This window comes from Plecotus auritus (genome assembly GCF_963455305.1).
Source record: "Plecotus auritus genome assembly, chromosome: 8".
Lineage (NCBI taxonomy): Eukaryota > Metazoa > Chordata > Mammalia > Chiroptera > Vespertilionidae > Plecotus > Plecotus auritus.
The window spans coordinates 163,879,882-163,904,004 of NC_137782.1; the positions used below are offsets into that span (position 1 = coordinate 163,879,882).

Consider the following 24,123-nt stretch of genomic DNA (forward strand, 5'->3'; position numbering starts at 1 on the left):
AAATGCCTCCTCCCTGGAACTGCCTGGCACCCCACACCCGGTTTCCCCTTACCCTGACCCCAGCCCTGGGCTAGGTGGGGGAAGGGAGAAGCCTTCGGTCTTTCATGGAGGGCGAGGGTACGGTCACAGATCCTGCTGCTTGGAACTTGGACTTGGACCTGCTTCCCCAGCAACCGGGGGCAAGTCCTGGCATCAGCAAGAACCGGCTGCCATTCACACTTGTCCTTCACACGCTCATTTCATCTGCGGACGGAAGCGTTATCTTCACAGTTTGGCTCTGTGAATGGCAGCTGATGAGGCCCACAGACGCTAATGAGCTCACAGGCGGCTGCCGCAGCCAGGATCCTCAGAGCTGTCTCTGACAGATAACAGTGGGACTGGGGGAGCCATGGCTTCCATGAGACGCAGGAAGCAGGAAGACTGAGGTCTGGGGAGGAGAAGGAGCTGAGGGGAATGAGTGGTTGCAAACGAGGTGGGAGGAATCTTCACCTACCCTCACACTGCAGTCACAGCTATATTTCTAAGTTCTTTGTGCAGAGCCCGGGCTACAGTAAGAACACATTTTATAAAAGTTGTGGAAGAACAGCCCTCCGTTTAGGTGTGCCATGCTCCAGGAAGGTGTTTCTGATGACCCATCACCACCCAACCCCAGGACAAGGTCAAGTGCCCACTCCCTTCCCCATTCTTGGCTTCTGAGCTTCCTCTGCCCATGGACCCATCACCCTGTGTCTACTTGACTGTGTTCTAGTCCGGCGGTCGCCAACCTTTCGGACCTCAGGGACCACCAGTGGTCCGCGGACTAAGTCCATCTATCTCTTATGCTTGAGGTCCAGCGCTGTATCACATTCATCCCTGCATCCCCAGGGCCTGGTCCTAGAAGGGGTTCAGTACACGTGGATTGAGTATATTTTATATTAAGAGTTACCGACCTGGGTAAGAGGAGAGTGGAAATTAAAAGTGGGATCTGACTCAGATTTCAGAAGGCTCAGCTGGCTCAGCTAAAGGATGCGATGGGTTGGCAGGGTGGAAGTGGCCGGTGGGACCGTTTTACAGATATGGAAACTGAGGTTCAGCAAAGCTTAATGCCTTGCCCAGGGCAAGCTCATGGGCTTTTCCCCAGAGATACACAGGTTCACTGGAGGCCTCATGAAACTCACCCCCTTCAAGAGAGAACCTCCAGGGAGCCTAGGGAGGAGATGGATTTTTCCTATCACCTGGCACCAAACCTTACAAACACAGATCACCAGATGACCTCATGAAGGGAACATGCCAATCAATTTAGTTGTTTGTTTGTTTTTAATAAAGAGACGTTAAATTTATCTTTTTTTAAAATGTAGACATTCACTTGTATTTGATAAATGCACTATACTAAGATATTCTTTGATTCAATATGGTTAGATAAAAGTGAAAAAGGAGAGTGGGACATGGGGAAGAAAAGAAGGAAAAGGAAATAGAACATAAATAGAAAAAGAATAGTAAGTCAAAGTAGCAAGGAAGCACCTAGAAGGAGGGAAGGAGGCTGTGGCCATCCTGCAGATCACTTGGGCTGTAGCATTGAAAGGGAGTAATCAGTCGCTTGTTAGCATGCTGTGAAAATGCAACGCTTCCCTTTTTGAATCTTCAGCTACGTTCCAAATAAATCACCAGGCTCCCTCTTATCCTGCCAACATTCCCTGGGTCTCCTGCTATACACCGGATACCATGCCAGGCCCTGGGGATCCAAAGAGACAGTGCCCTGGGGTCTCCCAGCCAGCAGGGGGAGGTTAGTGGAGCAGCCCAGTGACGGGTGAGACGGCACAGAGGACCCTAACGCAGCCTGGGAACGGGTGCAGGTGCAGAGGCCCTTCCAGGAATGGACACACTGAGTGAGTCCAGGTGCAGAGGGGGGGATAGGGGCATTTTGTGCAGAGCAAACAGTAAGAGCAAGTGTGCAGCTGGTCCTGCAAAGGCTGCAGGTTCGGGGATCGCAGTCCCCAGGGTCCCTTTCCCCGAGTCCCTCCTCAGGTTGCTGCTGGAAGAGAGGAGGGGGCTGTTCTCCTTTGGCCCTTAGAAATTCTCCCCCCGCCCCAGCATTTGCTCCAGCCCATCTCACTCCCACCCCATCTCACTCCCACCCCAGGCCTCTTCATCCCCAGGCCCCGAGGATGGGGTTAGGTCATTGCCCTGGACCGTAAGCATTGCCCTTAGTGGAGCATGAGCTTCTGAAGCCTTCATAGCCACGCATCTGCAATCATGCTTAGCCTGGCTCCAAAGGCTCCTCCATCCTCCCAGATCTAGTGATCCCAGGGCAAGGGGGTCCGGACCCAGCCTCACGGGGCACAGTCTCTGTGAGAACAGGTGAGGAAGTACATTTTCTTCTTCTCTTAGGGCTCCCATTTCTAGGGGACCAGCCACCAAGCACAAATTGGATGTTGTCTGGTAGATACTGATTTTTCCGGCTGGGGAGCCTGGGTTAGAATTTCCACGTGGCACAATATGACCCACTCAGAGCAGCCAGGCCTGGCCCATCAGGCCCCCTGAGCCTCATGGGCACCAGTGACCCTGGTGGCCAACTTGACTGGGGGCAGGGGGTGGCATGGATCACCCTGAAACACCAATGCAACATCCCAGCTTCCTGTGCACACAGATCATGAAGTTCCTTCTTCCCCGTGGGAGGGGGCACCGCCGCCACATGCCCACCCTTTCACATTCACGCCCACTCCCATCTGCCCACTCCTGGTGGCAGAAGAGCTCGCCTAACAGGGTAAGGCAGAGCCCCACTGAGGCGTGGGCAGGCAGCTGTGCCCCAGGAACTAGGAGGAGACACCTGGAGCTGGACAGGGCTTTATCTGGGAGCCGGCGGCTGCTGAATAATGAATTCCAACTCTGTCTGCATTCCCAGGCTGCACGCTGGGTGCACAACACACACACACACACACACACACACACACACACACACACACACAGATGCACGCTGGGCTGACAACTTGGAGGGGCGGGAGCTGGCAGGGCTGAGTCTCTGTGAGTGGAGTCTCTGGAAGGAGCAGCTCTGCTCTGTTGCCTTGGTCTCTGTGGGCAGCATCGGAGGGGGCACGGAGGGAGGAGGCAGTGGCAGAGAGGAGGGAGGCGTGTGAGATACGCTCCTGGGCTCGCTCCTTCCCAGCTGCTCCCGCCTGGCAGTGCCCAGGCTCTGCACACCAGCATGGCCCTGCTCGTCCACCTCAAGACCGTCACGGAGCTGCGGGGCAGGGGCGACCGGATTGCCAAAGTGACTTTCCGAGGTAGGGAAGGCCCTGTCTTAGGAGGACTCAGCTCTGGGCTGGCAGGGATGGGGCAGGGCGGGAGGGTGGATGGGAAAAGTTCGAGCAGGGTTTGGGCTAGGAGGCTTTTCACGGGCAGCCATCGGCCCCTGGCCCGACTGGCCATTATGATCTCTTAAAAATCAGTGACTCCCCGTGTTTTCCTGCTGTATCTGTGCCTCTCTCTCCCTGCACTTGCCAGTGTGCCAGTGCCAGGTGCCATGCACAGCCCTCGGACTGCAAGGGGTCCTGGGGAAGCAGAAGTGAGGACCCCATCCCTGGACTTAGGGGCCCCAGGGCTGAGGGCCCCAGCCCTGCAGAGCCTCCCAGCCCTCTCTTGCTCTCCCGCTCCCTTCAGAAGGTTGGTTTCCTTGGGCATGGGGTGGGGGTGGGGTTTGCAGCCTGGAAGACCCAGGGTGGCTCCTAGAAACCAGTGGCCAGTAGCTCCCGGGGACCGGGCATGATGGGGATTCTGCTGGCTTCCTGGAGATCTATCCAGGAGCAGGAATCCTGTGAGGCCCTCTTCTCTCCCCTCTGTCAGTTCCCTTTCCTCCTCCTTCCCACTCATGCATCCAGCGACCATTTATTATCATCCATGTGCTAAGGCTGGGGGCCCAGCATGACCCAGGCCCTGCCCTCAAGGAGCCTACATCCGGTGGAGCGGGGACCAGTGGCAGACACGTGGGAGAGGTGTACGATACGACAAGGGTGGAGACAAGTGCAGTGTGCAAGCTACAGAAGCAGCACCCTGGCCCAGGCTAGTGATCAGGGAAGGCTTCCAGGAGGAGGTGACATCTCAGCTGAAACCTCAGGGACCAAGAGGAGGGAGCAAAGTGAGGAGCCAGAGGGGACAGGATGCCTGCTGGGAGCGTAGCTGAAATGTGGGAAAAGACAGGTTCCAAGGGGATGGGGGGTGTCAGGGAAGAGCTATGAGAACAGAGTGAGTGTGAGCACCTGTGTCAGGAGGGAGAGGTGAGATGCGGGCAGCCTTCCCCAGAACTCTCCAGCAGCTGCCCCACGCTCACATCACCCTCTCAGGCAGGCCAGCCCTGGGCATAGGGGCGGGCAGGGGTGGAGGGGTTCACAGAGTCTCTGCTGGCAGCAGGGAGAAGAAGGGGGGCTGGGCTGCCTGCTGCTTCCCACACCAGCCCAGCGGCTGCCTTCTCCGGCAGCACCTGGGATTCTCCGCATGCCACCTGCCGGCTTGGCTGGCTTTAGAAAAAGCAACATGTCCTTTCATCTGTGAAATGCGTCCCTGTGCTGGACAGCCAACGCCGTATTGGGCCCTTCGGCTGCAGGTTGCTGTGTTGTTACAGGACAGTCCCAGGCTGCACAGACCAGTCCCATTTACAGGCTGAGAAACCAAGGGTGTCAGTAAAGAGATCTGCATGGTCCCACCTTCTCCTTTGAGCTGTGCGGCTGGCCTTCCAGCCTCAACGGACCGCACAGGGATTAGCCTCGTTGCAGCCTGTGGACCGAGTGGAGAAATCCACTTCCAAGCTCCATCTCTGCAGCAGGTGGCCTAGCAGCGCTCTGTGGAAGGCGGCTGGGCAGCAGGAAGAGGCAGATGGCAAGCAGGTTTCCAGAAAGCTCCCTAACAACCAGGGATGCCTCAGCCAATCACCTGCTGCAGCCAGCACGGTTGACAACAAGTAGAAACTCCAAAGACCAACAGTAACAATAATTCAGAGGGATCGACCCACTCTAGAATGTTCCAAGGCATCTGGCACACACAACTACTGGAATCAAGCAAATACAGGGTGTCCCCCCAAAAATGTATACACACTTTTTTCCTGATAGCTCAACTGATGTTTCTTTCTTTTCAGATTTAATCCACTGGAGTTAATAATTAGTCAAAGTATGTATACATTTCTTGGGACACCCTGTATGCTACACGGAGAATTGAGAAATGGGTGGATAGTCAGAGGTTCTAATCCCACGAGTGAGAGAGCCCTGGCTGAGTTGGGCCTGTTGGCCGTGGCTCCATAGATCAGATGAGCCGGTTGAAATACTTGCCTTCTGGACACTCAGAAGGGAGTTTATGGGGCTGTGGTGGAGAAAGTTCTAGATATGGGGCCAGGATCCTTAAGTCCTCCATGAGTTCTGCTACTTCCTTTTCCTCCCTGGCCCTCGGTTTCCTCATCTGTAACATGGGCATGATGGTGACACCCACCTCACCAGGTTGCCTCAGCGAAACAGTGGGTATGGAAGAGGCAGAGGAAAGAGCATTGAAATGACTGGTGTATTTGTGAAGCAGCCATTCCAGTCCTCCTTGGGGCAGACTGTCCCTGGGACCCCAGGTGGGCTGCGTCTGCACCAGCGTTGTCCCTGACCACCCCTCCTGCCACCCCAGGTCAGTCGGCCACCCCACTCTCGTGCCACTCAGCGCTCACCACCCAGCTCAGGGTCTAGCCCTTAGCTCTGACTGCCCTGGCTGCTCTTAACCTGCTCCTGCCCTTATTCATTCACTCCCTGGCCATGCTGATATTTGTGGACAGGCCTCAAACCCTGGGAGTGAAGAAAACACAGCCCCTGTCCTGCAGGGTCAGGTAGGAGACCCAGAAGGCCTGGGCCCTGGTCTGGTCAGACACGCAGGCCACAGGGCCTTAGGGCCTCAGCTTCCCACGAATAAGATGAGACAACGGTCCCCATTTAATGCAGAGCCCCGCAGCCAGAAGCAGGTGCAGGCTGTCTGTGAAGGAGCCATCTTGACCACAGATTGCTACTCAAGGGATGCAGTGTTAGCTTAGGGTCTGTCTTTTTTCAACTCCTAAAATAATGCTCAGCAGCGATCAGAGCCACTGAACGCAAGGTGGGTGGGGGCTCTCGTTCCTCTGGCCCAACCTTCTGCCCAGGGTTCCGCTCCATCCAAACCCGAGGGCCACCGGGGCTGCCAGGGAACCGTGACAGACTGCCTGGGCCAGCCCGTGGCCTCCCTTTACTCTCCATGCCTGAGCTTCCCTGCCCAAACCCCGGGTTTGGGGATTTGACGTGTGAGATGGGTGCTGTCTGGAGGCTGGATCTGATCTCCATGTAATTCACCTGAACTGGTTATTGGCACAAAGTTTTGCTTTATCAAGGCTTCCCCCTGGGCCCAGCTGATTTTTCCTTCTTTCCCTTCTCCCCATCCCACCCCACCGTGTTCCCACTGCACGGAACTTCCTGCCATCCCCAGCAGACGTCTCCAGGCCTTGAGACGGCCTATTTCCTCTCCCTGGTATGGCCCCCTGACCCTCCACCTTGAGGACTCCCATAACTTGTGTTCACCCTCTAAGGCCCAGCTCCTAGGTCACCTCCTCTGTGAAGCCTTCCGCTCCCTTGCAGTCCTGTGGCGCGCTCCTGGCCCAGACCAGCTAGGACACTTTGTGTGTGAGAAACGCCCAGCTCTGCAGGCTGCGCTAACACCCCAGCACCTTCAGGACAGGTCTCCGATCTTCCCACCCTGATGAGCCCGCCCCGATCCCTGGGCCTGGTCGTCGGAATGAACACCAAACGTCATTGAGGCACCCACGCGTTAGCGGGTTTCAGTTCTTCTACTGTGGCTCTGGCACTCTTTGGCTCTGTTTCCCAACGGTGACCCCCCTCCCCGTTTTTATCTAAGGGTCCTCAGGGACTGGAAGAGGCCTCAAGAGCCAAGAATCAGAGCTCTGGCCCAGAATCCCCCCCATCGATCTCCCAGCCCAGGGGATCTTCCGGGGCCCCAGAGGGAGGCTGACGTCAGCAAACAGGAGTCCCGCTCAGGCCCACGGGTGGAAGCAAAGGGGTTGCACGTGGCCCCGTGGGGCCTCTGGCTGGTCACTCTCTGAGCATTGCTGTGTGCAGCCCAGGGTACAGGGTGTGATTTCACAGGCAACCCAGGGACTCACCGTCTGGTAGGGGAGAAGAAACAGGTACAGACCTAGTGGAGAAACATTTCTAGGGCCGGCAGGGCCAAGGTGTGCTTGGGGTAGGGCAGACATTGCAATGCGTTCAGCGGATGGCAGCTTACTTCCTGCTCCAGACACCAGGAAGGCTTCATTAAAGGGGCGAGGAAGAGGAGGGGAGGAGGACGCACTTAAGCTGGGTCGTGAATAATGCTTGCACTCGCGGAGATGCAGAAGGAGGGGTGAGGAAGGTTGTCGTGGGAGGTGAAGCCATTCTGGGTAAGGGACTGACAGGCCCAGAGGCCAGAGGATGAAAATCGCAGATAAGTACGATGACTGGGAAGCCACTAGGTTTGTCTGGAGTACAGGCTGCAGGACGTGGGTGGAGAGGAGACGAGCTAGGAAAGGAGCATCGGGCCAGGGAAGGGGGTGGGGGACAAGATTTTCTTAACTCCTGGCAGCAAGGACCATTTCAGATTCCAAATTAGATTTATTTTCCCCATTAACATGGGGGAGCTCTCCTTCTTGGTGCTAATATGACTTCTATCAGAAGGCTGAGGGTTGTGACCCACATCCTCCACCCTTCCCAGCACACACAAGCCCCTCACCACAGGGGGTGGGGAACCTTCTCTGCCTGAAGCCCCCATGGTGATTGTCCCTCCTCCTGCCCAGAGCAAGCTGATGCGACCTGGGAAAGCAGCAGAGCTGCTGAAAATTCTCCAGGCTTCTGCTTGGATGAGACAGTGCTTTTTTGATATGGAAATGACCACATAACTGCCTTCCGCTACAAAGGCCCTTGGCAAAAACGCTGCTGGAAATGTGCTCAAAAACAGAATTGCAAATAATTTCCCTGAATTGCGGAGCCCGGTTATCTTATCCTCCTTTCCTAAGAACATAACATCTGCATTCCTCCCACCTGCTCGCATCCCTGGGTCTCATCCATTTTTTCAAATTGTTAACTTTTCATAATGGAAAACCTCAGGTATATACAAGAATAGAGAAAATAGTATAATGACCTCACATTCTCCCCATACAATCTTTAACAACCATCAACTCCTAGCCAATCTTGTTTCATTGGTACCCCATCCTACTCCCACACCCCTAATTATTTGGAAGCAAATTCCAAACACTTACCATTTCATCTATAAATATTCAGTACATAATTATAAAAGACAAGATTCAAAACACCCCTGCAAAATCCACATATTATTTTACTGCTAAAGAATTAACCATTTTGTTTAATACTGTCAAATATTCAATCAGTGATCAAATTTCTAATTGTCAATGTCATATGTTTCTTCCAACCCATGAGAAGCTACATTTCATTGTTTTGTAAGTCAAGTATTTAATCACTCATTCGCTCATCCTTTTATTCACCTAGGCAGTAATACCCATTGAGGACCAGCTAAGTGCAGGTGCTATTCTAGGCACTGGGGCGACAGCAGTAAATGAGACTGACAGGGTCCCTGCCCTCAGGGGGAAGACAGTCATTGCACAAGTCACTGTGAGCGTGAAGAACTCTGGCAAGGAAGGAACAGATGCAAGGCAGCATGCAGCAGGGAAGCCCATGGCCAGGAGGTCTGGGAGCCACCTGGGAAGGTGAGAAAGGTGCTTAGGAAGAGATGGCAGAGAAGCACATGTGACTGGAGGTGAGAGCGGGCCACTCCAAGTCGGTCTCCCTGAGGCCAAGCAGATGAAGCTGGCAAAGTTCACGGGTCCCAGGGAGTAGGTTTCACCATGGGGGATGGGCTGTTAAAGCTGGCCCTTGAGAGAGAATAGCATTTCCTTCTTGGGGGACAAAACTCCCTAGAAGTCCCACTCCAGGCAGAGCGGTTCATATCAGTACAGCTGCAAAGGTGAGGAGGCCTGTTGGGGTTTAGGGAACGCTTGCTGCAGTTGGGGTGGGAATGGGGTGGAAGGGAGCCTGGGGCCAAACATAGAGGGTCACACTGGAGTTTGAACTTGGCTTTGTACTTCAGTGGGAGTCCCAAAGCTCTTAGCCAGAGAATGGGATGGAAAGATATGGTTTCGGAAAGAACATTCTGGAGGTCAGGACCGCAGGCCAGAGCCCAAGGAGGAAGCTGGGCAGTGGCGCAGGCAGAGAGCTGTGCCTCAGTGGGCAAGGCTGTGGGTTTGGAGAGAAGGGGTGACGTGGGTTCAGAAAGGGGGTAGCAGCTCTGGGATTGGAAGTGAGCGAGAGGGCAGGATATGGGCACCTCTGAATTTTGTACCAGGTTACTTGGGTGGTCGGTCAGTAAGGCCACCGATGGAGCCAGGAGCATGGCAAGTGAGTTTTATCCTGAGGAATGCCAGGGTGGTTTACAAGAATAACACAATACAAGAAAAAAACCACCAGGACACACAGATAAGGTATTTGACAAAACCCAACACCCATTCATGATAAGAGCTCTCAGAAAACTAAGAACAGAGAACTTCAATCTTATAAAGGAAACGACAAAAACATCCAAATAATAACATACTTAATCCTGAAATATTGAACATTAGGGTCACGAAGCAAGGCAGGCAGGTTGTCCACTCTCAGTACTTCTGCTTAACTTTGTACCAGAGTTGTAGCCACAAGGCAAGGGGGGAAACCCAGATTGGAAAGCAAGGACTAAAATGGCTCCTTTTCACACACACACAAACTAAAGGGTTATTAGAAAATTCTAAGGATTCTGCATAAAAATTACCACAATTCACGAGCGGATTTAGCAGGTTTTAGAATCTAAGCTTGATATACAAAAACTATATTTCTATAGAAACCAACCAGTTGGAACATAGAAATTACAAAGCAATTACTTTCATAACAGCATAGAAAGCACCAAACATTTAGAAATGAATTTCACTAAAGACATGAAAGGCCTTCACACTAAAAGAAAAAAATACTGAGAGAAACAAAAGAAACCCAAATACATAGAAAATATATGATGTTGATGGACTGGAAGACTCAGCATGATCAAATGTCAGTTCCGCGCACATTGATCTACGGGCTGAACACCATCCCAATAAAAGTCACATCGGGCTATTTTGTAGAAACTGAAAATTATTTTAAAATTTATATGGACATGCAAAGAATCTGGGAGAGCCAAAGCAATCTGAAAATGGAGAAGAAGGTTGGAGGAGTCACACTATTTGATCTGTTTTGATTGACGAAAAACTGTATCTTGAGTGTGTAGTGAATGTGCATTTATCGAAATTCATCGGATTGTGCACTTAAGAGCAGTGAACATACATTTTATCTAGTTAAAAAAAGAGCTAATCACACCTAAAATACCTAAAACTTGAAAAATATTATGTAAGACGAGGAAGAAAATTGTTCCTGATTATATACTACTAAAAATACTCTACAAAAAGTGGTTCATAATAGAGGAGACCATTTTTATATTTAAAACGTAGATAACTATCTAAAGGACTCATTAGTAGAATAATCGCCTTTTCTTAATGGGTGATGAACAACGCGCCAGGTGCATGAGCACTCGCATCTCCTCCGTTTATAGGTGCGGTAACTAAGGCAAAGCGAGGCTAACTTCTTCCAGGGCTCCTGGCCAGCACGTGGTCGACCTGGGGTTTGGACTCAGGCAGGCTGGCCACTGAGCCTTACCAGTACCCAAAGGCCCCTTGTGCTTGTAAGGGATGCTTTACTCAGACTCTCACAGAAGCAGTCTCTTGCTGGTCCTCACTGTGGTTCCAGGATGCAGGCTGGTCCAGGATAACTGTCCCAGTTTACAGACGATGACCTTGGGGGGTTGAATAGCCAGCCCCCCTCCCTGCTTGCCCTGAGCTGAGGCACCAGGCCCCAAACCTGCCGAGGCCCTGGCTCTTTTTCTGCACACAGGGATGCCAGGGCCCTGCTTCCTGGCGCTCGTGGGGGTAGCTGGCCTTCAGAGAGGAACAGGCTGATCTGAACTGGGAGAATGAAATCACAGCAGGGCCACCACTCCTGAGCTGCCGGAGGAGCAGAGGCGAGCTGATTGGGGAGATGTTACAGCTAGAGATGGGGCACTTGATGAGGGACCCTTCATATAGTCGGTCCCAGCCAGTGCTGACAATGAGGTTTTGCTGATTTTAAGTAACAAAAGGGAATAACAGTGACAAGTCTGAGTGACAGGCAGGGTGCTTCCCTCTATATCTAGCTCACGCTGGGGAAAGAGTAATGGCGCTGATAGAGGCCACAGCGCCAGGTCCTACGCAGAACCATGATGTCCCTGACGCTTGTCCTCAGGACCTTCCCTTTTAAATGCACCACAACCTGTGCTCTCTCAGCACCCGGGACCCTCCAGCCCCAGGGTCTTCTTTCTGTGGACGGCTCCCTGAGGGGAGACCCTTCTCATTTAACCTCCACCATCAGAACTCACCTGTCCTGTGTCCCACTCCGCGGCCCTGGGCTCATTCTCTGCTCCACACTTCCAAACTTTGCTCCCACTGTTCTCTCCACCTGGATGTCCCCTTTTTCTCCCTCCTCCCCAATCTCTCTGCAGAGCTAGATCCATCAACCTTCCCATGTAAAAGCCCATGCCGCTCCCACACCTTCTCATTCTGCCGGGTGGACGCCAGTTCTCCTTTTCCTGTGTTGTCACTTTACTTACACCTTTTGCATGCCAAGGGGCACATTTTGCCTCAGATAGTAAGTCGCCTTGTATATGTCTGACCTATCCCCTTTCTGGATTGTAATAGGCTCCTTCAGGCAGCATCCCCATTCCAACTCATTGTGCAGCCTGCCCCACCCTCCTCTAGGGCCCCATGGCTGTGCTGACACAGCAGGAGTAGGCGGGAATGAATGAATGAATGAATGAATGAATGAACATAGGCGAATAGCCCAGTCCCTACATGCTTGCCTTTGCTCAAGGTCCGGCTCTAGCAAGGTAAACTGTCTGCAAGAGGGAGCTGTTTGGTGCAGATGGGATGTTTTGTCCCCTTAAGTCACACCCCACGAAAGGCTAGCCTTCCATCCTGCACGGAGACAAGAGCTGAGCTCACCTCATCTCGGAGGGTGGCTGCAGTCCAGATATTTGAAAACGGCCAATGACATGCAAGTAACTAACGTCTGTTAAGCTTTGGACTCCTGAGCCCCTCCATTTGGGTACAGCTGGTGTCACAACTTACAGCTGTGAGCACAGCGTCCGCTGTCCAAATTCATGTATTGACTCAGGAGTTTGTTTCAAACTGAGCGGCTCAGCTACCCCACGAGCAGCTGCCTCCGCAGGGAGGAGGATGCTGTTTAATTTCCCATCTAATGGTCTCTCTCAGCCCATGAAAGCCTCTCCACCACGGAGAACAGGTGATTTTCTTTCTCTCAGGCCTTATTCCCAGTCTTCTCTGTGGCAAGGAAGGTAATGGGATATTGGGATTTTAAAGCATTTTGTCTCAAAGCCATTTAAAATGGGGCTGAATTTCAACAGAATAGTGTTGAGTGCAGTGGATGCTAAGTGGAAATGCACTTGAAAAGAAAGGTGGGGGTAGCAATCCCCACTGATACATGGGGAGGGGAGGCAGAGGTCCCCCTGGCTCTGTCCCAGTGAATAGAAATGCCCCCCCTGCCCCGCAATGATCCCTGCCACTGTCTATACAAACCCCATAAAAGGCGGCTTTCTGCAAATCCCTCAGGCTTTCTGTTTCCTTAGTAAATTGGCCTTTCCGCTGTTTCTGTATGATTGGTTTGATTTGTTTCAGCAAATCCTTTCTTTAAAAAAATATCTAGAGGTAAAATTTAACTCAGTCTGTTTGACAATATTCACCACATTTAAATCTCCAGGGCTTATGGCAGTGAGGTTTTATTGCGTTTTGAAACAGCCCTCGTGTGTAAGTTCTACAACGGCTAATTTTACTGCGTTTCCCATCCTCTCTAAGAGGCTATTGCAAACACGCCAGTAGGGCAGGCTTTAGTGCTGAACCCGGCACGGTCTTGGACGGTCCCCCGCCCCCACCCACTGAGTTGCTTAATTTTCACTCCGGGAGACCCCTGAGCACAGCCACATCCGAAGTTCATTGTGACCTTCTAGCATGAGAGGCCTTTGGTCACTCAGAGGGCAGGTGCTGGGGGGACCCCCAGTGCCCAGAAGCGCTCGCCTGATTCTCAGTGTATATTGCCTGCTATCCGTGGGGAAAATGAAAAGAAGCTCAGGCATCGCGTCTCCTGCTTCCCTCTTCTCCCCTGGCTGCCTCGCAGTTGGTTGTTGAGGTTTTTCTTTTTCGGCGTTTGTTTTGTCCCCGGCTAGTGCTAAAGAGTCTTTCTTTCCCATCGGTCTCCTTCACATCTATTTTCTGTGCCTGTAGCTTCTGCTTTATCGCCTCTTCCTCATTATCCCGGGCGCAGCCCCTCCCCACACGTCTAACCAGCCTTGGGCCTTCCTGCATTCAGTTCCCCGTTTATAAAACGCAGCTAAAGGCCAGCCGGCATTGACCTGCCTGCCTCAGGAGGCTGCTGAGGTCAGACAGACCCTGCGGAAACTGCCCCGCCCAGGGGAGCGCCCACAGACATGAGGTCCCCAATGTTGTCATGACGACTTTCAGGTCCAGAGGTCCAAGCCCAAGCTTCTTGCCCAGGGAGGTCTGACTCTGAACTCTCCTCTTTCCCACCCAGGGCAGTCCTTCCACTCCCGGGTCCTGGAGAACTGCGAGGATGTGGCTGACTTCGATGAGGTAGGATTCTCGCCGGGGCAGCTCAAGCCCTGCGCCCCGAGGGGAACAGCACCTCCCTGGCTCCTGGGGGTGCGCTGGCCCCAAATCCTGGGAGGCCGGTTTGCTCCCGGCTGCTTTCTCTAGTTTGCTTCCTGGGAGGGAGCCTCCCTCTGCTCCCCCCACCTCCCTGCACAACTCCCCCCCCCCCCCCGCACCCCGCCAACCAGGCCCCATTCAGGCACTGCTGCCCAAGAGAGCCCCATGAGGGCCGCTGACCCCCGCCTGCTGCCAGGCAGGGCCTCTGGTTCTCTCTAGCAAGGGGCCCACTGGTGCCGAAGGCCTCAGAGTGAGCCTCAGCTCGGGGCCCAGCAGACCTAGGGGAGGGGCTTTGCTCCCCGTGTCCCCTGGGTTTGTGGAGGGCCCAGGCTAACCCACCCGCCTTCCAACAAAGCCAGCCTCACAGGAACCTCACCCCTTTCTCTCTAGGAGCTGGGGTGCCCTTCCCACAGTCTCCCAGGAAAGCATTTTTTTTCCCTTTTGAACCTCAGGTTCAGAGGGTTATGTTTTCCCCTCGTGTATGGCCCATTGTCTCATTGGTCCCTACAAGGCCCTCTCTTGTTTCTATGCATGTCTGCATGTATGTGTGTGTGCATTCTCTTTTATTCCCACATTCCTTCCCTCCATATACAACCATTCTAATGCATTTAAGGTGTATCTCTTGGTTTCCTGGGTGCTCTTACAAGATTACCGTTGTTTTGTGAGCATGTAATTTATGTTTACTTAAATGTTGCTGTGTTATATATTTTGTCCCACTGAGCACCATAGTTAAGTTCCATCCTTCCGGCTATGCCAGCCGTGGGCAAACTACGGCCCGCGGGCCGGATCCGGCTGTTCTATCCGGATCTCTTGCTCTCCCCTCTGCTCCTTTACTTTGAATTTATATTAGTTCACACAAACACTCCATCCATGCTTTTGTTCCGGCCCTCCGGTCCAGTTTAAGAACCCATTGTGGCCCTCGAGTCAAAAAGTTTGCCCACCCCTGGTGCCAACCTGTTGCTTCTACCTGCGGCACAGTGCTCCATGGGACACACCCAACACATATGAGGGTGAGCACCATCCTAGTTTGCCTGGGACACAGACCTTCAGAGCCAAAACTGGAACAGTCCTGGTCAACCCAGGATGGGTTGGTCACCCTACACGTTTCACTTACACACTCCCCCAGTAGGTAGTGCTTTCATTATCATGCAGTTTTAAATATTTCTTACATTCCCCTATGATTTTCTTTCTTTCTTTTTTGTTTGTTTTTAATCTTTATTGTTGAAAATATTATATATGTCCCCTTTTTCCCTCATTGACCTCTCCCACCCCACCCTCATGATTTTTACACCCAAGAGTTATATATTATTTAGTTTCCAAATACATATGATGTTTTAGCTCTTTATTTAATTCATTTCTAGTTTTATTGCATTACTATCCAAGCACATAGTTTATATGCTATTAATTCTATGGAATTTATTGAGACTTCTGTTATGACCTAATTCATGGTCATAAATGCTTCCCCAGCTTAAACGGAATATGTTAAGTGTAGTGTTCTCTATATAGTGCAATATAAGCTGAAGCGTATGTTATTTTATACAAGCTCAAGCTTATCAGTTAGGTTATTCTATTTTCTGCTTGTTTTTCTCTGCTTGAGCTATCATTTTCAAAACTGATTGTAATAGAACTGCCAATTATAATTGTTGATTTATATATTTCTCTCTACAATTCCATCAGTTGTTGCTTGATGTATTTTGAAACTCTTACTGGTTGCCTATGTGCTCACGGTGGCTGTATCTTCTTGTCTATTTTTCCTTTTACTGTTATTTAATATCCCTTTTTGACTCTTGGGATGTGTTTTACCTTAATTTCTATTTTGTCCATTACTAGGATTGCTATCTCAACTTATTTTGGTTCATTTGCCTGGTATATCTTTTCAACACTTTTATTTTCTTGTCATCTTTTATTTTTAATATTTCTGTGTTTTTAAATACAAGTGTGTCTTCTTGGGGCATGTATTACTAGACCTTATTTTCATACCCAATATGAGAGTCTTTGTGTTTTAGTTGATTAGTTTCATCCATTTACATCTAGTGTGATTGTGACTGTTAATAAGGCTTATTTCTACCACCATCTTATTTTATATTTTTCATTTACTGTACTTTTGTTTGCTATTTTCTCCTTTCCAGTTTTCCATTGAATAAATCATGTTTTCTTCTGTTAGTTTGAAAGTTATACATTCTATTTTTGTTTTCAAGGTAGTTACCCAAGTAAATGATTATGTATCCCAATTGATAGCTTAAATAAATAAATAAAGTATTATTCTCTCTTCCTGGACTTGTTTTTCTTCTTATTCAACTACTTCCTCCAAAAGCATTTAGTTTGGGTCTTTGTGTAACATAATTAAAGCTTTATAACTCTGAGAATATTTTTCCTTATTTCTTCCAATTTGAATGAGTTTCACTAGACATAAAACTCTGGGTTCAGAGTTCTTTCACAACCTCAAAAATATCATCCCATGTTGCTATTGAGAAGGCTGATGGCCATCTGATTCTTGTCACTTTATGGATGACATTTTCTTTCTCTCTGGGGAAAAAAAAAGTGTAATCCCTTTATCTTTGATATTCTTAAATTTTATTATAATGCTTCTGATTTTACATTTCCTTATCTTTACTGTTTTGCACTAATTTGTGAGCCCTTTTATCCTTCGTTTATTATAGAAAATTCTATCTCCATTATTTTTTTCAAATATTCCTTCCATTCCGTTTTTTCTATAATTCTCTCCTTGGCGAGCCCCTACTATCAGATGTCAGTACTTCTGTTTCTAGCTGTGATTTCTTAGCTTTTATATTTTTTGGTCTATCTAACTTCCTGCTGTCTTCTGAGGGAGTTCTTCAGATTGATCTTCTGAGTTTACTAATTTGTACTTCTTTATGATTCCTTGTCCTTATTTCATTGCTAATATATTTCTTTATGGTCTGTTGGTTCTCATGACCCTGCTCCAGCTGGCATATCTGTTCAGCGTGTTGCCTCCTTTGTAGGAGAGGGCGTCTCCAAGTGGCTCTTTACTTGCCTGTTCACGTCCCTCAGGTGTCAGCTACTCCGTTGGTCACAAGTCTCCAAAGGCTGGCTGTGTCTGTTTCTAGGGCTTGATGGGTGGGATGCGCACCAGAGGGGCCCCAGTCACCAGAGAGAGTCGGGGCCTCATCTCTGAGCCTTTCAGGAGAAACATGGTTGACAGAAGGCAGTCTAGCTTTTTATCAAACTAGCTGTGTGGGTTTACTGAGAGAAGGTATGAGCAGCTTTTCTGTCAACACCTATTTTCATCAATTCCCATCCCAACAAGGCTATTATCCCAACGTTATCCGTTAAGGAGCAAGCAGTGAGCGCCCCAAGGTAATGCCGGGGAGAGGTAAGGGCAGAGGCACAAAGATTTCCTCTGACCTGTTCTCCCACTGTCGCTTCCATTCACCCCGGCCCAGGGTCAGCCTCCATCCACCCACACAGTCAAACAGCTCTCGGTCTCCCTGAGCTTCTCTGATCTGTTTACCGATTCGTTTGCTGTTTCCTGGAATCCATATTGCCCTCTTGCTTCTGCAATTCCTCCAGGTTGACTTTGGGGCAAGAACCGACAGTCTCAAGTCACCATCTTGGCACAAAGCAGAAGCTCTGATGTGAACCCCATTATAGCTCACCCCTCCTTTCCAGTTCTGGCTCTTACATCTGGCTGGGTTTGGACCTGGAAGGGCCTATGGCAGACTGTTCCCTCTGCGGCTGGCATTTAGCTGAGCAGACACCATGCTGAGGGGCCACTCAGAACCTCTGTCTCCTCCTCACCCTGGGCCCATCCCACAATCGTGTCCATACATAGGCCCAGAGCTACAGGCCCCAGGGAGCAAGGCCTCGACCTTCTCACCGGGCTCTGGAGCAACCATTGATCACTACAGCACAGGCTGTGCCTTCTCCGAGGAGAGTTCTGCTCTGGCCTTCTCTCCTTCCTGGGGGTGTGAATTTCTGCCTCAGTTTCTAAGCCTCAGTACCCACATCTGTCAAATGGGGATGCTGATGCTATGAAGTCTCTTTGTAAAATGATTCACAAAATGAGGGATTATTGTGACTATAGACCAGCCGTGGACAAACTACGGCCCGCAGGCTGGATCCGGCCCGTTTGGCTGTTCTATCAGGCCCGCGGAGCCGAAAGAGCGGAGGGTTCTCTTGCTCTCCCCTCCGCTCCTTTACTTTGAATTTATATTAGTTCACACAAACACTCCATCCATGCTTTTGTTCTGGCCCTCCGGTCCAGTTTAAGAACCCATTGTGGCCCTCGAGTCAAAAAGTTTGCCCACCTCTGCTATAGACCCATTGCTGGGTACTCAGCCAGTTGTCTTGGCCTCAGGCATGCCCCACTACACAACCTATCCATCCTCTTCCTCTCCTTATTTCCTCCATCGGGGCCCCGAGAGGAAGCGGCTGGTTGGCCCACTCTCCCACAGTCCTGCCTCCCTGGGCCTCTGCCTGCAGTTGGTCAGGCAAAGCACCCGACTCCCTCCCCCTCACCAAGTCTCCCAGGGGACATGTCCACCCAGGCCTCCAGCCAGTGAGCAACCTGATGCCCCTCCAAGGGCACTGCCACTCCTTTCCATTAACTGCGCCCTGGGACACCTGAGCCACAGGTATACATGACATTCGAGTTAATCATTGTGTCCTTCCCAGTGCTATCTGGCTTGGGCAGCTGGAGAGCCAGTCCATGCGGCCCCCAGCATGGGACCGCGGTCTAGCACCTAGTGTGTGCCAGGCCCAGGCTCAACAGCCCATGAAGATTCGGGCAGGAACTTGGGCATGGGCAGCCCTGTGCCAGTACGGAGAGACCAGGGAAGGGGCGGCAGCTAAGCAGGGATGAGCAAAAGCACGTGCCACTGTCAGAGAGGAGCCCTGAGACGGGGAGAAGCGGTTCTCTCCTGGGAAAGGTCCTGCTCACCCAGGGGCGGACAGGGGAGTTTCTGGTTGTCACAGGGGCGACCCCTGGCACTCAGCGGAATGGGGGCAAGGATGCTAAATGACTTGGGGCGCTCAGGACCCTCTGGCACTCCCCCCCACCTCCCCAACAGCCATCAGAGGATCATGACAGCAGCTTCCAGCAGCAGCAGCACTGAGCTGCTTCCTGAGCGAGTCCTCCTCCACCCAACCTCCACCTGCAGGGGATGAAACGCAGGCTCCAAGAACACGAGTCCCCCCCGTCCCTTCCCCCCCCCCCCCATACCCCCACCCCCCCCCCCCCGTGGCAGAGCTGAGTGGCAAAGCCAGGGTTCAAAGTTCACTCCCAGGTTTGATTTGAAGCCTCCCCTGGATGTAGCTACTCCTGGGCCTGGCCACCCCGCGAGGCTTTGTTGGGTGGGAGTCTCTCCACCCCCCCACCCCTCGCTTCCATTTCTCCCTCTGAGAAGTGGCCACGCCTGGCCAGCACCGGTCAGTAGTGCACACCCCACAAAGCAGGAGAGGCCAGCCTCCCTCCCCTGCTCAGGGAGGGCCCAGGGGAGCTGCACCCAGGCTTGCGCCTGTCTCCCCAGCCTGGAGCAGCCTGAACTTCCTGGCTGGCCCCGAAGGAACCAGACTGTCAGTGGCCCTGGAACAAGCTTGGAAAGGAACCTCAGCTGCTCCTCACAAAACCCCTGCAGGCCTCTGGGCTTCCCAGAAACCCCTTTTCTCATCCTTACTGTGCCTGCGGCCCTTGGCACCAGCTCACTAGTACAAAGCACTGGCTGCGAGTCATGAGCCCTGGGCTACAGTCCTCACTGAGGTATTGATCGACTCTGTGACCCCGGGCTGGCCACTCAGCCTCTCTGGGCCTCGGGTTCCCCTTCTGTAAAATGGGCTATACGCCCTGCTCCGCTTGCCTTACAGAATGGTTGCATGGCTGAAAAATGAAATAAAAGACAGGAAAGCAAATCCCTTCCTCGACTCAGACAAGGATGCGAGGGGCTGCGGCAGGATGGGCTGAGTGGGAGGAGGGAAAACAATGCTCCGGACAACAATGGGTGGAAACAGAGCCTGGATGCGGTGTCTCCTTTCCCAGAGGCTGGAACCTGAGATCCTGCATTTAATGTACAGCGCTGGAGAGAGAGAGAGAGAGAGAGAGAGAGAGAGAGAGAGAGAGAGAGAGAGAGAGAGGCTTTGCCAGGCCAGCAGCCAGCAGAGGCCCTGCCCTGGAGAAACAGGACTGGCCACACCAGACCCACGTCAAGCCAGTTTGGCTCTAAGCCAGGCCCCATGTGCCCAGACCCCACAGGAGCGGCCAGATGACAATAGCCCCTGTAGGAAGAGAAAGAAAAGCAGCTGCTCCTTGCTGAGTGCTCGGCATGTGGCAGGACCGGCTGAGAGCTTTACGAGGGGCGGGGCGTCATCCCAGGTGATAAGTAGCCACTTCAGGGTGTGAACCCAAGTTCATCTGATTCCAGAGCCTGTGGCCACTTGCAAAATGGACAAGACGCATTCCTGCCCTCAGGGGGCTCAGTCTAGTGGGGAGATGGACCCAGAACAAAGAGGGACAATGGCCTTCTGAGCCCTTGGGGTGGAGGGTCAAGGGGATCTCATCTGCACACTTTGCATTTACCTGGAAGTCCTGGGCTGCGAGCCCTGAGGAGCCAGGAGTGTGCCTGTCTGGTTCATCATTGGCTTGGCCAAGTGAAAGAATAAACCCATGTTGAGTCTTAAGTCTTTAAATTCCCAAGACAGTCTCTTCCCATTGTACCCTAAGCTTTGCAACACACCCTGAGATTTTCCTCTCCAAAATCTAGAAGACTGTCTTTTTAAGGGTATTGTCCTGCCAATTTAGGTCATTCCAGACCCGGTCGATGAACCTAGGATAACCCAGGTCATTCTCCAGCCTGCATCAGGGAAACCTTTCCATAAAGTCCTAGATTGCTGGGCCGATAGGGTGCAGAACTCTGCCGCCCTGGCCAGCCAGGTCACGGCCACGTCTGGAGCTGGAGAACTGGGTCACAGCCCCGTACTCCCAGGGCTCCTGCAACCCCTCAGCCAAGAAAAATTCAAACCAAGCCACAGCCCGTGCCTCTGCCTCTAAAGGGGCCAAATGGAGGCAGTAAAGAGCGCCCTGGGCCCCAAGTCCTGTCCTTAAGTCACTTCCCTGGAGCTAGGAGGCTGGTTCAGGTTGCAAAGTCCTGCCTGATCCAAACCCCAGCGGGAGAGGGCAGGTGGGTTGGAGTGGGGAGCTGACGCTTGCCTCCACCAGGAAGGTCTTCCCTTGAGCAGTGCTCCTCAAACTTGGCCCCACATGGGAGCTCTCACCATACTGACACCTGGACCCCACGCAGAGACTCCGGTTAATCAGTCTCAGGTGCTGGGTGGGCCTTGGGATTTCTTAAAGGTTCCAGATGTGATTCTAATGTGCAACTTGAGAACCTCTGCTAGGTGCTGGCCTAGGAGGGGGGATGGGGTGGAGAGAGAGAGAGAGAGAGAGAGGGAGAATCTAATATAGGGTTGAAATGATGGGGTGATAACAGAGAAGCAAACAGGAGAGAAGGGAAATGGCGAGACCTGGGGGAGTGTAGGTGGATGGAAAATGGGGAGGAGAGCGTGGGGAGAGGGAAGAATATTCAAGGGGGAGGAAGCCAGCAGCGAAAGAAGCGTATGGGACACTCAAGCCTCTCCTTCCTCTCGTCATGAAAGCCCTGAGGAGGGTTCAGTCTCTGGCGTCCATCGTGACCACCCGGACCCCGGCCGCCTCTAGGAGTTCCTTGCTCGTGTTCTCTCCTCTTGGGCTCCTTCCTGGAAACATTCCTTAAAGGGCTCCGAGCCACATATCCGCCTGCTTCCTCTGGAGTCTCATCTCCAGTCAGAGGCCCCCCTCCCCTCTCCCTGTCTGCAAACTGGCTAAGGATGAGCAGCTTTTCCCTCCTGCGGGGCCTTGTGGCCCATGCGTTCTCCATCGCTGGGCAAGGCAGTGGTGATGGGCAAACACAAGTCACAAGCAGCGTCCTTCTGCAGGTCTCTTCCTCAAAGTGACTTCTGGCTTCACCCAGTTAATGTCATTTTCAACACCCTCTTCCTCTAACGCCCTCTCCTGTTTCTTCTCATCTTTCTCTCCTTTCAAGGCCCAAACCCAAACACCCCTGCCCCTTCATCCCAAGAAAACGGAAAGCTTGGTGGCTCCCCAGCCCTCTCCCCTCAGCACCGAGCTACTGATTCCGGCCTTCATGCGCTTGTTTATTTCCCCGAAGCCCAACAAAAGCAACTTCATTAACTTCATTAAGCAAGCCGCATGCTCCGCTGAGCTGGAAGCAGCCAGGCAGCTGGAGCAGGAGCTGCTTAACGGGGCCTGTGGGCCAGGCCGGCTGCGCCAGGCTCCCCTCACCTGCCCTCTTCCTTCCAGTCCAAAGCCCTGCTCAGAGCCCTCCCCTCCCCAACCCCTCCCTTCTCTGCTTCTTCCTCCCTCTCCTGCAGTTCCAACTGACCACAGGGCAAGGGGAGGGGTGCAGGGGGTGGTATCAGGGGCCTCCCTGGGACTTGGCCAGTCCAGAGAGGGAGGACATGAAGGCTATTTTTCTGAGATAGTCTTGACCCACATTGGAAGTGACCTTCCAGACTGGCCTGTGTCCCCCAGACTGGGAGAAGGAAGCATGGCTTTGAAATGGCAGACTTGTAGGCTGGGCTCCCGGAAGCCCCCCAGGTCCTGCTCTACCACTAACGACCAAGGGTTAGATCCTGCTGCTTCTCTGAGCCCGAGCTTCCGTCTCTACAGCAGAGGACACATTGCCAGCCTCTTGGGTTGTCGCAAAGACTAAATGAATTAATGCACCTAAAGCATTCAGCCCCCCAGCATAGTAAAAAGTTCTCTGTACATGGCAGCTATTGTTACCATCGTGATTACTTCTCTCTGGCCTACTGAGCAGTCTGAAGTCAATGGGGTATAAAAATGAAACGAAATTTACAAGTCCCTGCCTTCCACTGCTCTGTCAAACTCCCCCGTGATGCCATGGCTCAGTGCAGTTTGAGGAGACCTCAGGGTTTTCTGGTCATTTTCCGTTATTCAAAGGCAAGTTCAGAAGGGTTTACTACTCCAATCTGTCATGCTCTATACGCCCGGTCTTCTCTCGTTTCTCAGGCTTGTGGCTCAAGACAGAGTGGGACAGGGATGCCTACTCAGGTCCTCCACATCTCCTCCCATTCCAGCTGGGGTGAGATGGGGTCCGATTCTTGTTCTGTGCCACAGATGTGGCCCCTCCTTGTGAGTGACAGCTCTAGAAGCCCTCATGGTGACAGGCCTGCAAACGCTGGCTGTCTCCTAGGACAGCATTGCATGGGTTCTGGGAGGACCTCAGTGTCCCGCCACACCATGTGGTTTCCCAGCCAGGAGCTCTGGCTCCACCCCACCCCACCCCACCCCACCCCACCCCACTCCACTCCTGCCTGGAGAAGCACAGCATCACTGCCTGATCCAAGCTCAGGACTCCCCTGGGAGGCAGCCTTGGGTGGACTTCAGCAGGGCAGCTCCAGTCTGACCACCCTTCCCAGCGCCCACCTGGCCCATAGAGCGAAAACCACATACACCATCCACCCAGCAGGGGCGCACCAGGCTCCTCCATGGCCAATGGCCTGGCCCAAGGTGCCCCGTGGGCCTCCCAAGAGGCTTAGGGGACAAGCCAGCGAGTCCACAGCCCAGGCAGATGTCACTGGGAACTTCTTGCAGCCAGACCCCCTTCCTGTGGCTCCTCCACCCTCTGAGCCATTCTCCCGGGAGAGTGCCACAAAAACACTGCACTCAGGACTGGATTCTTCCCACCTTTCCTTCCCCAGTCTCTGTTTCATCCCAGGAAGGAGGAGGGCTGGGTGATGGTTGGGGTAGCAGGCCGTTGAGGAAGCCCTAAGGGAGGTGCCTGGCTTTGCCTGTTGGCGGCTCTCTTTAGAAGATGGGGACCTTAGCACCTTCAGCCTCTGTTTTGGGCCCTTGCTGCCATTTCTGGGGCATCAGGAAAAATCCCACTCAAATTCCTATTCATCATTATTATTGATTTAATAATGAAGTCAAGAAATAAATGGTGAAGGTAAATCTCCAACAGTGAGGTGGGCTGTCTCTCTTCTGTGGGCATGGCCCTCAGAACACGGAACAACTAAAATCTGTCCCCAGAATTAACATTGCCGGTGTCAGGGGTGGTTTAACCGGAAAGGGGGATCCTGGACTTCCCACTCGGAGCAGAGCTTGGACAGGCAAAAGGATTCTGATGGGAGACACGGCAAAAACCAAGCTCACAACCCACAGTCCTTGCTGTCGCCCTGGAGCGCCCCCTGGTTGCATCACCCACTCATGAGCA

The 24,123-nt window shown here is 52.4% G+C and overlaps 1 protein-coding gene across 6 annotated transcripts in view; it reads left to right on the top strand.

The window, feature by feature from the left end:
• The first annotated feature begins 1,764 nt into the window (after positions 1 to 1,764).
• Positions 1,765 to 24,123, top strand: part of OTOF (otoferlin) — a 73,265-nt gene continuing 50,906 nt past the window's right edge. For 5 of the 6 annotated variants that reach the window (XM_080686759.1, XM_080686762.1, XM_080686760.1 and 2 more), the window contains exons 1-2: positions 3,135 to 3,260; positions 13,722 to 13,780. In XM_080686759.1, the coding sequence (XP_080542885.1) occupies positions 3,182 to 3,260; positions 13,722 to 13,780 (138 nt within the window). In that variant the 5' untranslated portion in view covers positions 3,135 to 3,181. Of the gene's footprint in view, positions 1,876 to 3,134; positions 3,261 to 13,721; positions 13,781 to 24,123 lie in introns of those variants that run through there. The other variant, XM_080686764.1, reaches the window with a different exon arrangement.